Source organism: Henckelia pumila, chromosome 4, assembly GCF_033568475.1.
Source record: "Henckelia pumila isolate YLH828 chromosome 4, ASM3356847v2, whole genome shotgun sequence".
NCBI lineage: Eukaryota > Viridiplantae > Streptophyta > Magnoliopsida > Lamiales > Gesneriaceae > Henckelia > Henckelia pumila.
In genome coordinates, this window is record NC_133123.1 from 5,141,080 (window position 1) to 5,153,539 (window position 12,460).

The following is a 12,460-nucleotide window of genomic DNA, read 5'->3' on the forward strand; positions in this document are numbered from 1 at the left end:
GTATCACTTAGACCCAATGACTCAAGATGCATTTCTACATCGAGAGTCCATGGCATATAATTCTTTCCAGTGATATCGAGCGCAACGAATTCAATCTTTGCCAAATTTGACTTGGTGGTACTAGAAAAATAACAATACATTTTATTAGTTAATTTCCATTAATATGACAATACAAAATAATGGATAAACGAAGATTACAAGTGCGTATACAAATAGAGAAAAAATAGGTGGTGGAAAATCGCTGGTGAGTACAAAACTCGTGAACATGATGATCATAGTCGTTATGAAAAATATCCTTAGAAAAGCCAAAAACTCCATCTTCTTTTTCGAAAAAAAACCGAGGAGAATGTTTTGAGATGAAGAATGAATTTTGGTGTGATTGAAAATGAGTTTGAGTGAACATATTTATAGGCAAAAAAACTAGCCGTTTATGACCGTTTGTGACCGTTGAGGGTAAGAAAAAAATGATTATGTGTTGACTAAAAATTCGTGATAATCATGTGATGCGTATAATGATAATCATAATTAAATATACGCAATAAAATATATATCATATCACGTTATTATAAGGTCAGTGTCCTAGACAACCTCTTATATAATAACATGAAATTATATATTGATATAGTTAGTATATATACATATATCATATCACGTTATTGTTTAAAAACCTTAAAGCTTGTATACTTGTCGTATCCCTTACCGAGAGTGTGGGATGTCGTCTTAACATCCTCCCAGGATTTATAACAAGTTTTTAAAAACTAATTTTTTTTTTCATAACATGATAATATATATTAAATATATACACAATAAACAATAAAATAATTATTCTTACTTGTTGAATATTTTTGACTTCTTCTTGTATTTTGGATCGTCGGAAAATATAGAGAACCTTCGAGCGATCGTGCTGATAACGTGTTGTGAAAAAGTAAAAATTTACGGTAAAAAGTAAATATTCCAAAACTCAAAATATATCAAACTCTACACTTTATAATATTTTTCTCTCAACTTCAATTGTATTTTTCATCACAAATGAAGACCTATTTATAGATCCACATTTGAGATTAGTCCAAAAATTAAAACATCATCATCTACATCATCACACACTAATTTTCCACATTTTACAACTCAATATTCAACATTCAATATTCAATATTCAACATAATAATAATATATTTTTCAACATAATCAAACATATCACATAAATTTTTTATGTCAACTATCATATTTTTTATAATTAGATTAGATATTGTAACTATAAAAAAATTGTGTAAGATACTAAAAACACATCAAATAAATTTTTTAAATTTTTTTTAAAAAATCACAATTTAAAAATAAGTACTGCCTTTATGTTACAATTTTTTCTAAAAAAATATTTTTAAACAAAATTGGTCAGCCGGCCAACCTCCGCCCGCTTGCCTCAATCTGTTGCCCGTTTAGGTTCGTCTTTGAGTGATATTTCATTAATTGGTCGTATAAATCGCTTAATTGCCGCTTAAGCGGCTCAAAATCCGCATATATGGCTGCTTGATTAATGTATAATATATATTTTATTTTTAAAATTTCAATATTTTAAAAAAATTATTTGATAGAGTTTCTGATCAATTTGTATCGGATGAAGATGAAGAATATGTGATGAATTTTGAATTTGAATTTGATAAAGAGGAACTTTTGAAGAAATATTAAGATGAACGAGAAGAAATAAATATTTAGGCTAAAAAATCGTCTAAGACGAATTAGATATTTAAGCTAAAAAATAATCTTCTAGGCAGACACCTAAACATTCAGACTCTAGACAATGGGTGACCGCTTATCGTTTTTTAGAACATTGGTCACATATAAAGCTCAATGACCCAACGACTCAATAGTGCACGGCAATGTGGTCCGATGTAGTGCACTGTAAAGGAATCCAAGTCTCGTTGTTAACTATATGTTTCACACAATGGAGTAATTATCTTTAATTATGTTTCTCACACATTTTATTATAAAAGAAACTCACATTATATAGAGTATTAATGAATTTATATCAAAATCAACTCCAGAAGTTAGATCAAGAGTGATATATTAAGGGTGTCCCATATATGGGACAATCACACACTAATGCCCCGTTTGCTTTCAAAAGTTTTTTTTTAAATGCTTTTTTAAGTTAGTTTTTAAAAGTGCCTTTTTAAATAAATTTGTGTTTGGATAAATAACTAAAAAACACTTTTTTAATTAATAAATGTATTGGATGCATATTATCAAAGTGCTTATTTATATATATATATATATATATATATATATATATATTATATATATATATATATATATATATTATTTTTATCGTATTTATGAACTAGTGTAATTTATAAATATAAATCATTAAATTGATATTATAAGAATAAAATATTGAAAATATTAAAAAAAAATAAAAAATAATAATGGTTAATGCTTACATTCTATTAACTATAAAGAAAAAACTTATATTTCAATGTCGACCTTCGATTGACAGTGAATTTCTTATGCCATCTTACTTTTTTTTTTTCATTAATATTTTTCTGTGTTGGCTCCTGCCATCTTGTACCTTTACCAGGGACATAATCATTTTCATCATCTTGCTCGATCTCTTGTAAATCATCAATGTTTTCGGTTTGTTCAAGAATATTTTCAGTCGCATCGTATCGCCTTATGAATTTGTGCAAAGCAAAACATGCCACTATAATTTTAAACTGAGTATCCAAAGAAAATGTTGGCATATTTTGTAATACCTTCCATCATGCCTTGCACACTCCAAATGTTCTTTCTAAAACTTTTCTTTAACTGGAATGATGATAATTAAAAATGCTCTTTAACACATTCCTAACTGACGCAGTTTGACCCATCATTTACAAAAATAATCCCATTTTTTCATATATATCAACTCCTTTTGTTACCTGTACTAAGCTATATTTATGGAGTACATCATCACATAATTTATAAAACACATGTTTTCTCGTTCTAAACATTTCAAAACATCGCATCTCATTGCCATTCAGTATCTCCATCACCCATTGAGAACCTGATAGCCTTGATGTCCTACATTCTTCTTTCACAATATATTTCAAATTATAATTCGTAACACCACACAATGATAATAAAACTATTCTTTTATTATAGATGTCTATTTCTCATGGAATTAATGGAAAGATCTGAATCACTTGATGCATCAGATTCATCTGATACATTTGAAATTGAACTCTCAGACATCCTGTGAAAATGTATGAATAAAGATAAATATAGAACATAAAAGAACACAAAATAAATGTTTTAGATTCTTGCATGAAAATTTAAAACATAATATGAAATAAAGTTAACTCATCAATAAATTAAAGGGAAAACAAACAAGTGCAAAATACAAGTAGTTTTCTTAAAAGCAGAGATCATATTAGTAACGCTTCAAATCATCTTTAGTGAAAGTTGTTGCCCAACCAAGCTGCAGTTTTGGGTCCTTCAATCCGATAAATGTTTGTCTATTTTGCTTTTTAACCAGTACTCTAGTAACTATGAAGAATTGCTCACTACCGACCATCATACCGAACAAATTACGTAGAACCTCCAGGCAATTTTCAATGCTACATGGATTATCTTTTGGTGTTTCATGTATAGACTTTTGAGTTTCAAATTCTTCGAGCACACAATCAAGTTGATTAGCTAACCTAGTGGCAATATGAACCCTTTTTTTCCCACTCTCATTTCTTTTTCTCTTCCTTTGCTGCTTAGAGTTGTCAGCTTCCATTCTTGAGTTTTTCATAACTTCTTGGTTTTCAACATTAATATAAACATTACTTCGAAACTCTTCATCTAACTCAATACCCCAATCAGTTGTATCATCATGGAAATTGTTATTAGCTGGTTCATCATCTGATGATGTTATTGCATCATATCCAGTTGATATAGAACTTTTAAATATCTTTTTCAATAAGTCTAAATTCTTGGGTCCCCTCAACCTAAACTTTGCATACTTGGGATTTTCCTGTAAATTACAATGTAACACAAAATAAATATAAATAAATTTATAAATAAATTTAAATGCAGTATAAAAATTATGTACCTTAATCTTCTCCTCCCACCAACTATTATCAGCTTCAACGGTCATCTTGTTATGATCCCAACCAAGGTTAGTTTCATTATTTCCGATGAGTTGTGCCCACAATGCAAAATATTTTCTCATAGCATCCCATTTGTTTTTGAATTGTTTTTTATCAAAGAAATTCCAGTTCTCTCATGAAATTTTGAAACTAAATTTGTATACCGGATTTTGTTTAAATGTCTGTTAAACTTATTGTCAGCTTCAATTTCTTCCTCACAAACTTTTAAAAATATTTCGATATTCTGATCGGTCCAATCAGCCTTATTATTCCCATCAGCAACAAATCCAAGGTCAACCGTCTCAATTGTATATCTAGGTAATTGGCTTGGATCTGATAATCCTCTCTTAGGGGCTAACTTCGAATATATTTTATATTAAAAAATTAAAGCATAAGAAAAATAGTAGATTATGACTAAACTTGATATTTTGTGAAAACATAATATGTGTGAGTGCTCATGTCAATCTTTCAATAAAATTAAACAGACACTCCACTAAAAAATTAAACAATTGCACAAAAGATGTTCAATGGACAACAAGAATAATTTATTTAATGGACAAGGAAAGATTCATAAATTGATACAAAAATAAATAAAACTACATACACTTAAATTTATTACTACAAAAAATCCATGATTCTGCAACTACCCTTCTCAAAAGCCATGCTTCGAGGATTGCACTTTGAATTTGCTATGATTAATATTTGTCAAGATCGCTGAAGATATAAACCCATTAGAAGAGTTAAATAGAAATAATTTTCTACCTTCCATTTATTTTTGTTAAATTTTTAAACAGTCTTTTCGGGATTTTAGTTCCACTGATCTAATCTCTGATCTCTAAACCTTAAAAAGTGCACGGTCAAATTCCAAGTTAATATTCAACCCTTTAAAGAATTAAGGGAACCATAACCAATGTAGAGTTGAAAACAACCTCTAGAAATGTCAAGCTAAAGAAAATTCTTGAGATGTCTTCATAAGAATACTGATATAATCTTTTACTATATTATTAAGTCTAAGCACCCTATACAAACAGTTTATCGTGTCATGATGAATTTTCACCTATTTATTACTTTTATACCCCTACATACACTATCTCTCTCCAAACTTCCTCCCCACTTCTCATGCCTTCCGACAACCTCTATCCTCCAAACTTCCTCTCCACTACTTAAGCCCTGCAAGACTTCATATATTTTTTTACAATATATTTTTTTGAATTTATTTTTATTTTTGTTTTGTATAGTTATAAGTTTCAACATCTTGATACATTAATTTTTTTAAGTAGCAATACATCTCTTGTTCACTTAATTATATTTTATCACATACATACATAATTATAAATATAGATACTTTTAAATGTCTAATTTTCGTCATTTTCATATTTTACACACCCATCGCGTATGCCATGACGACTAGTAATAAAAATGACTCCAAGCCTAGTGCATCAACGGTAGTCTCCATTTTAGCATAATCCTAATTTATTGACTTCTAAAAATGTGACACGATATATGAGGCTAACTAATCATCCGAACTTTCCCAGATTAATTTCATTAAAAGCACTAGATCTGCATTCCCTGCATTCAGAAAAGACCCCCTTCATAAATCCTACAAACGTTTCTCTCAATATGTATATACACACACACGCAGATACTAACACCATTTTATTTCACACATATATATAAACAAACGTTCATTAACAGCATCCACACATCAACCAAAAATTCATGATATGGATTGTGCTAAAAAAATTGTACAGAATAATGGAGAATAGTTTGAAAAAAAAAAATTTACCTTGTGGAAGAATGGGGGAAAGTTGAGAGACGGTGAAATTTTTTGATCCGCTAGAATTGTTTTGGTTTTAGGTTAATTAATAAAAAGCTATCCAAAAGCTCTAAATATGGGCTTTTAAAAATCTCTAATTCTAGCTTAAATCAGTGTTTTTTTAAGCTAAAAAAAGCCCGTCCAAACACATTCAAAATTATAAAAACACTTTTTTTTTTTAAAAAAAAAACACTTTTTGTCTATTTGCTTCTCAATCCAAAAGCATTCGAAGTCACTAACAAACACGGTGGCTCAAATATGGGTAATTCAATACATAACAGTCGAACCTAATTTTTGATACCATGTTAAGATTGTAAACTTAGACCTATATAATCTCATTCCAAAATTTAGCTCAATAGAGACTCGAGGATTTCCCATGACCGTATATAGAACTCTCTGCCCTAAAAAACTATATCCTAAGGCTATGCTCGGTCGAATTGATAAAGGCCAGATTGATAAGACATCAACTCTCATCCCGTATTCCTCTCATATACTAAGGCACAATTTGGTTTGAGGTATAATATAAGTAATATATAGATAAGTAATATAATGTAATAAAAAATAAATAAGAAATGATAGTTAAAATAGTATTGGATTTGATTGATAGATTATAGTTTGTTTGATTTGATTGATTAAATTTTATATAAAAATGTTAAATGACTATTTTGTCCTTTTAACAATAAATAAAATAAAAATTAAATTATTTATAAAGGGTAATATAGTAATTTGAATTCAATGATTTGATTGATGTGAGATAAATAATTAATGATTTGATTGATGTAAAATAAATAATTAATATATGTATGAATAATATGATGAAAAGAACGTAGGATAAGATGAAATGTGTTATACATATATTAATAATATGGTGAAGAGAATGATGCCTAATAAAATTCTTTCAAACTCAAGGCCGGTTACAAATCACTATTTGAGCCGTTAAGCCATCCCTTTGTCCACTCGTGATAATTCCACTGTAGCTGGGATAATGGTTGTCAATTCTTACTTTAATTTATAAAATTTATTTGTTATTAGCACACCACAAGCATAAATATATAATATATTTATGTAAGTATTCATAATTAAAATTTATTTGTAATTTATATGCGACTTTAAATTCTTATTTTTCAGGATGTTGAACCTGATATAGATGTAGTATGTAAGTAACAATCGTAAAATATGTTATCATAATATTAGCAAACCTAAATGAATTTAGTAAATTTTATAATGGTCTTAAAAATTGATTCAATATTTTTTTTGAAAGGAAAATTGATTCAATATTTAAGAGAACCAAAAAAGGGGGGGAAAATTGATGAACCATTCGTAGGAAAAAAATAATAATAGTAGGCTTTATTTTGGAACCCAAAAATATATTTTTTGAATTGAAATATTTTAAATTCACAATTTTAATCTAAAATTATAATTTAATGTCAATATAAAAATATTTACGAACAAGAAAATAAAGACAAGGATATTTTGGTCATGTAATAAAATACATAAAATTAGTCTCTCGTATTAAAATCATACCAAATATAATATATTTTATCGCATTATACTTTTTATCCTCAACTTTCTTTTTATTATCACTGGATTACACATCCTTCGTTTATCCTAAGACACGAACCAAACAATACCTAACTGATAAAAAATGATGCAATAACTTATTAGATAATAATTTCTCCCATTTGAAATATGAGAAAACGAAACAACTTTAAATCCATAAATTTGTTTAACCAACACGAGATGGAAACAAAACAAACGAACCAGAAAACCATATTGGTTTTAACTCACTTTATTCATAAAAAAACTTGCACTTTTCAACCACTCGGAGTCTTTATGAAACCCACGTGTGATGCATTATCAACTCTCGTGAGGGTCATCAAATCATTCACAACCCAACACCTTGAGTCGGCCCGATTAAAGAAAAAGCCCGCACATTTGCAGTCCGACGTACATTTTTTCTGGCAATCCGCCTCCTTAACGGGCCCTGTTCCACTGGTATACTTGCTCAAGAAATGGTCGACTCCTTCTATTTTATAGTACTTTATATCTTTGCAAGTCTTTATCTTTGGAGGCCCACAAGTCTTGCTCCAGCCCAACAGCCCATTGGGAGATGGGCATGCCACACATTGGCTATCCTCGCAAAGCCCAAATTTCCCACATCTATCTGGTATTTGGCATTCTTCACCAGTGTCTCTCGGGAAAAGAGTGAATGTTTCTTCCCACGCTTGATAGTCCACGGGATCGTAGAACGTAAAAGCCCGTAGTCCTCCGTCGATCCCCAGTCGTAGAAACGTAAACGTAGCATTGTATTTGGGCCGGGATAAAATCCGGTTCCGGCCGTCGGGGCTCACAAACCTTAATTCGTAAGCAAACGCATCCTCCGTCTCCGGATTGCTAGTGAATGTCAAAACATCAATGGTGTTATTACCAAAAAAGAGATAATCCGTGGAGTCGAAATATAACATGGGCGTGGGAGAATTGTCACTCTTGTAATACAATGCGAATCTCTTGGGCTCCAAGACCAAACTATATGGCCCATTTTTATTCTCTTTTTCCGAAAGCCTGCTCACCAGCTTGTTTGGGCCTTTAAGTCGAAGAGATTGGCCCACTAACAAAGTATCCGTTGGGGAGTCAAAACTTTGCCATTTAAATTTACCCTTGGAATCGTATAGTACCATGTTACCATTAGGCAACAACTTGAAACCTACCACATCTTTGTTGGCCGTGTTTGATTGCCACACCACACGTCCATCAGCTTCCGCTAGCACGAGATTTCCGTTCGTCCCGAGAGAAAACGTCGCATTCTCTCCGACGGGTTTACCACGATTTGCCTCCCAAACCCAACGTCTAAGCGATTCGGAACGTGTGGTGCCAATACGTAAAGCCAAAGTGTACGCACCGGGAGTTGTGTTGTAGAAACTTAGTTGGAATGGAGAAGTGCCGATGGGTAGAACTCTATAATTTGCATCGTACTCCACTATGAAGTCTCCAAATTCTCCCTGATTGATAAAACTGAAAGTTTGTGAAGAATTTACAAGAGCTTGGGCAATTGAGGAGAATGAGTAAACTAGAAAGAAAAGTGTAAAGAAAGAGGGGAGAGACATTTTTGCCGTGTCATGGTCAAATATCTTGAGTTGTATACTTATAGAAGAAGATTGGGTCATTATTTGTTTTGTAGGATAATCCAATTTTTATTTTTATTTTTTGAGCAGGTACTTTTAATTAAATTCAGAAGCAGGTATTTTTAATTAAATTCAGAAATAGATCCGATGTAGCTAAAAATCATTTGTATCCAACACGTTGCTTTCGCAAAGTTCGGAGTATCAACAAATACTTGTATGTTTCCGATGAAGATCTTCAGTGTTTTGTTCTTACGTCACAAAACAAAGTCAGAGGAGCCGGGAGGGTTTCCGGCGAAGGCATTCCGACGCTCAAGTCAATGATTACTCAAGGAATAATAATCGAGAGTAAACCGATATAGTGCTTAAGAAAGTGTGTACCTTAATAATGAGGTGACTTGAGCTATTTATAGATATTCGGAGGGTTTCACGAGCTTGAGCCTCTTATGGGCTTTTGTAGAATTCAGGGTCTGCTTGAATTAAATATGTATAATATTTAAATAAGCTTGGACCTCAAAAATATTTGGAGTGAACCTTCATGATTGAGCTCATACACAGTTGAATTTTTGGGTGTAACCCATCAAAATCTATATTTTTATATAATATATTTTTTTTAAAAAAAAATCAGAGATCTCAGATTGGTCAACTGAAATATGTGGATATGTTTCATTAAAATAATATTACCGACACAATGGAAGGTCCTGTGGACGTGGCTACAACTTATGTCATATAAGAATTAAGTTGATTCCACTTTAAAAATAAAATAAAAAAGTTAATCCGAGGTTACGTCTGAAAAATATTCTTCATGTATTTGTATAAAATGCTCAATCGATAATCTTATTTGAAAATAAATGAATGAGATCTTATTTATCCTATTTTACAAATCAAACGATATTTACCCAAAAAAATTGATCGCCTTATTTTGAATGATCGAAGCAAATAATCTAATTTGAGCGACCAAATTTCACATGGAAAAAAGGGGTTGTGGTACTTGGATTCGCCTGGTTTCATGTTCTAAAAGGATCCATCACCCAAGCATGTATTTTTTAAAAAATAAAAATATATGTTGGAATTATTATCATTTTGACTTGTACAAATAAACGTAAAATATTACTATTTAATAATTTGGTACATGTGGGCTATCCGCGTACTTTCCGTGAAAATAAAACGACTCTTGGTACCACGGAAAGGCTCTACGACTAATTAATTACTTAGGTTGGCAATTGGGTAATCAAATTATTATTATATTATAATTCACCGACAGAATTAGATTATTTATTTTACAATATTTGAAAATTTGATATAGTACAAGAAATTTTAAAAATAAACTAAAACTGGAGTAACCTTCACAAGCCTCGAGATTAAAAGTTTTTGAAGGCAACGAAATTTTACGCGTGAGAATATATTATGAATTTATCTTCGATATAATTTAAGAGTAACACTCCTGTGCAACGGTCTCATTCGTGAGACGGGTCAACTCTATCCATATTTATAATAATAAGTAATATTTTTGACATAAAATGTAATACTTTTTAATGGATAACCCATATAAGAGACCCGTCACACGAATATGACCCGTGCAACGGTTGCATACAAGTGTTTGCCATAATTTAATCCTTAGATTTTTAAAATTGTTGTGAAAAAGTAAATATTTGCGTAAGAAGTAAATATTCCAAAACTCAAAATATATCAAACTCTACACTTTATAATATTTTTCTCTCAACTCAATTGTATTTTTCATCACAAATGAAGACCTATTTATAGATCCACATTTGAGATTAGTCCAAAAATTAAAACATCATCATCTACATCATCACACACTAATTTTTCACATTTTACAACTCAATATTCAACATTCAATATTCAACAATAATAAAATAATATATTTTTCAACACTCCCCCTTGTGATGATGATCGTGATATGATGGCTGTCTTCATTACGTGTTTTATATTGCCTCGTTAAAAACCTTACTAGGAAAAACCCAGTGGGATAAAAACCATAGTAAGGGAAAAAGAGTGCAGCCACGTAAACTCCCCCTCATGTTAACATGAGTGATTCTTCACATATTCCGTAGATTGCGCATCCCAATGTTGTATATATGCTTTCTGAATATCGTCGTGGGAAGTGCCTTTGTGAAGAGATCTGATGAGTTCTCACTTGATTGAATATAACAGATATCAATATCTTTATTCTTCTCAAGCTCTTGAGTGTAGGCAAAGAACTTTGGGGGTATATGTTTTGTTCTGTCACTTTTGATGTATTCTTCTTTCATTTGAGCAATACATGCAGAATTGTCTTCATACAACGTCACAGGCTTCTTGTCTACTGATAATCCACAAGAAGTTTGGATATGTTGTGTCATTGATTTTAGCCAAACACATTCACGGCTTGCTTCATGTAGCGCAATAATCTCAACGTGATTTGATGAAGTTGTTACGAGTGTTTGTTTCTGTGAACGCCAAGAAATTGCGGTGCCTCCACGAGTAAATACATATCCGGTTTGAGAACGTGCCTTATGTGGATCAGATAAATATCCAGCATCAGCATAACCAATGATACTTTGATTGGTGTCTTTTGAGTACAAAAGTCCCAAATCTGTTGTTCCTCGTAGATAACGAAATATATGTTTAATTCCGTTCCAGTGCCTCTTTGTTGGATATGAACTGAATCTTGCCAATAAATTTACAGCAAAAGATATATCAGGTCTAGTGCAATTTGCAAGATACATAAGGGTACCAATGGCACTTAGATATGGTACTTCTGGACCAAGAATAACTTCATCATCTCCACATGGACGGAATGGATCCTTTTCTATGTTTAATGATCTTACGACCATTGGAGTACTTAATGGATTTGATTTATCCATATTAAAACGTTTAAGGATCTTTTCTGTATAATTTGCCTGTTGAACAAAAATTCCACATTCTTTTTGTTCGATTTGCAAACCCAGACAATACTTGGTTTTTCCAAGATCCTTCATTTCGAATTCTTCCTTCAAGTACATCATAACTTCTTGAATTTCTTTATTCGTTCCAATGATGTTTAAATCATCAACATATACAGCAATAATTACACATCCAGATGTTGTTTTCTTGATGAAAACACAAGGGCATATTGGATCATTTACATATCCCTTTTTCATCAAGTGATCACTTAGCCGATTATACCACATTCGGCCTGATTACTTCAACCCATATAATGATCTTTGCAATTTTACAGAATAAAATTCTCTGGGTTTTGAACTTTGTGCTTCAGGCATCTTAAATCCTTCAGGGATTTTCATGTATATATCACTATCAAGTGATCCGTATAAGTAAGCTGTAACAACATCCATAAGACACATTTCCAAATTTTCAGAAACTGCCAAACTAATCAAATATCGAAACGTAATTGCATCCATAACAGGAGAATACGTTTCTTC

The 12,460-nt window shown here is 31.3% G+C and overlaps 2 protein-coding genes across 2 annotated transcripts; both read right to left on the minus strand.

Annotated features, from left to right (window-relative positions):
* Positions 1 to 3,295: 3,295 nt before the first annotated feature.
* On the minus strand, positions 3,296 to 5,915 carry LOC140867236 (L10-interacting MYB domain-containing protein-like). The gene is made up of 2 exons (XM_073272311.1): positions 4,067 to 5,915; positions 3,296 to 3,988 (listed from the first exon to the last, which is right to left on the minus strand). Exons 1-2 carry the CDS (start codon positions 4,184 to 4,186, stop codon positions 3,401 to 3,403), a joined length of 708 nt encoding a protein of 235 aa, XP_073128412.1. The 5' UTR covers positions 4,187 to 5,915; the 3' UTR covers positions 3,296 to 3,400.
* Positions 5,916 to 7,435: 1,520 nt separating this feature from the next.
* On the minus strand, positions 7,436 to 9,035 carry LOC140865953 (epidermis-specific secreted glycoprotein EP1-like). The gene has a single exon (XM_073270797.1). The coding sequence runs from the start codon at positions 9,021 to 9,023 to the stop codon at positions 7,734 to 7,736; it is 1,290 nt and encodes a 429-aa protein (XP_073126898.1). The 5' UTR covers positions 9,024 to 9,035; the 3' UTR covers positions 7,436 to 7,733.
* Positions 9,036 to 12,460: the final 3,425 nt, after the last annotated feature.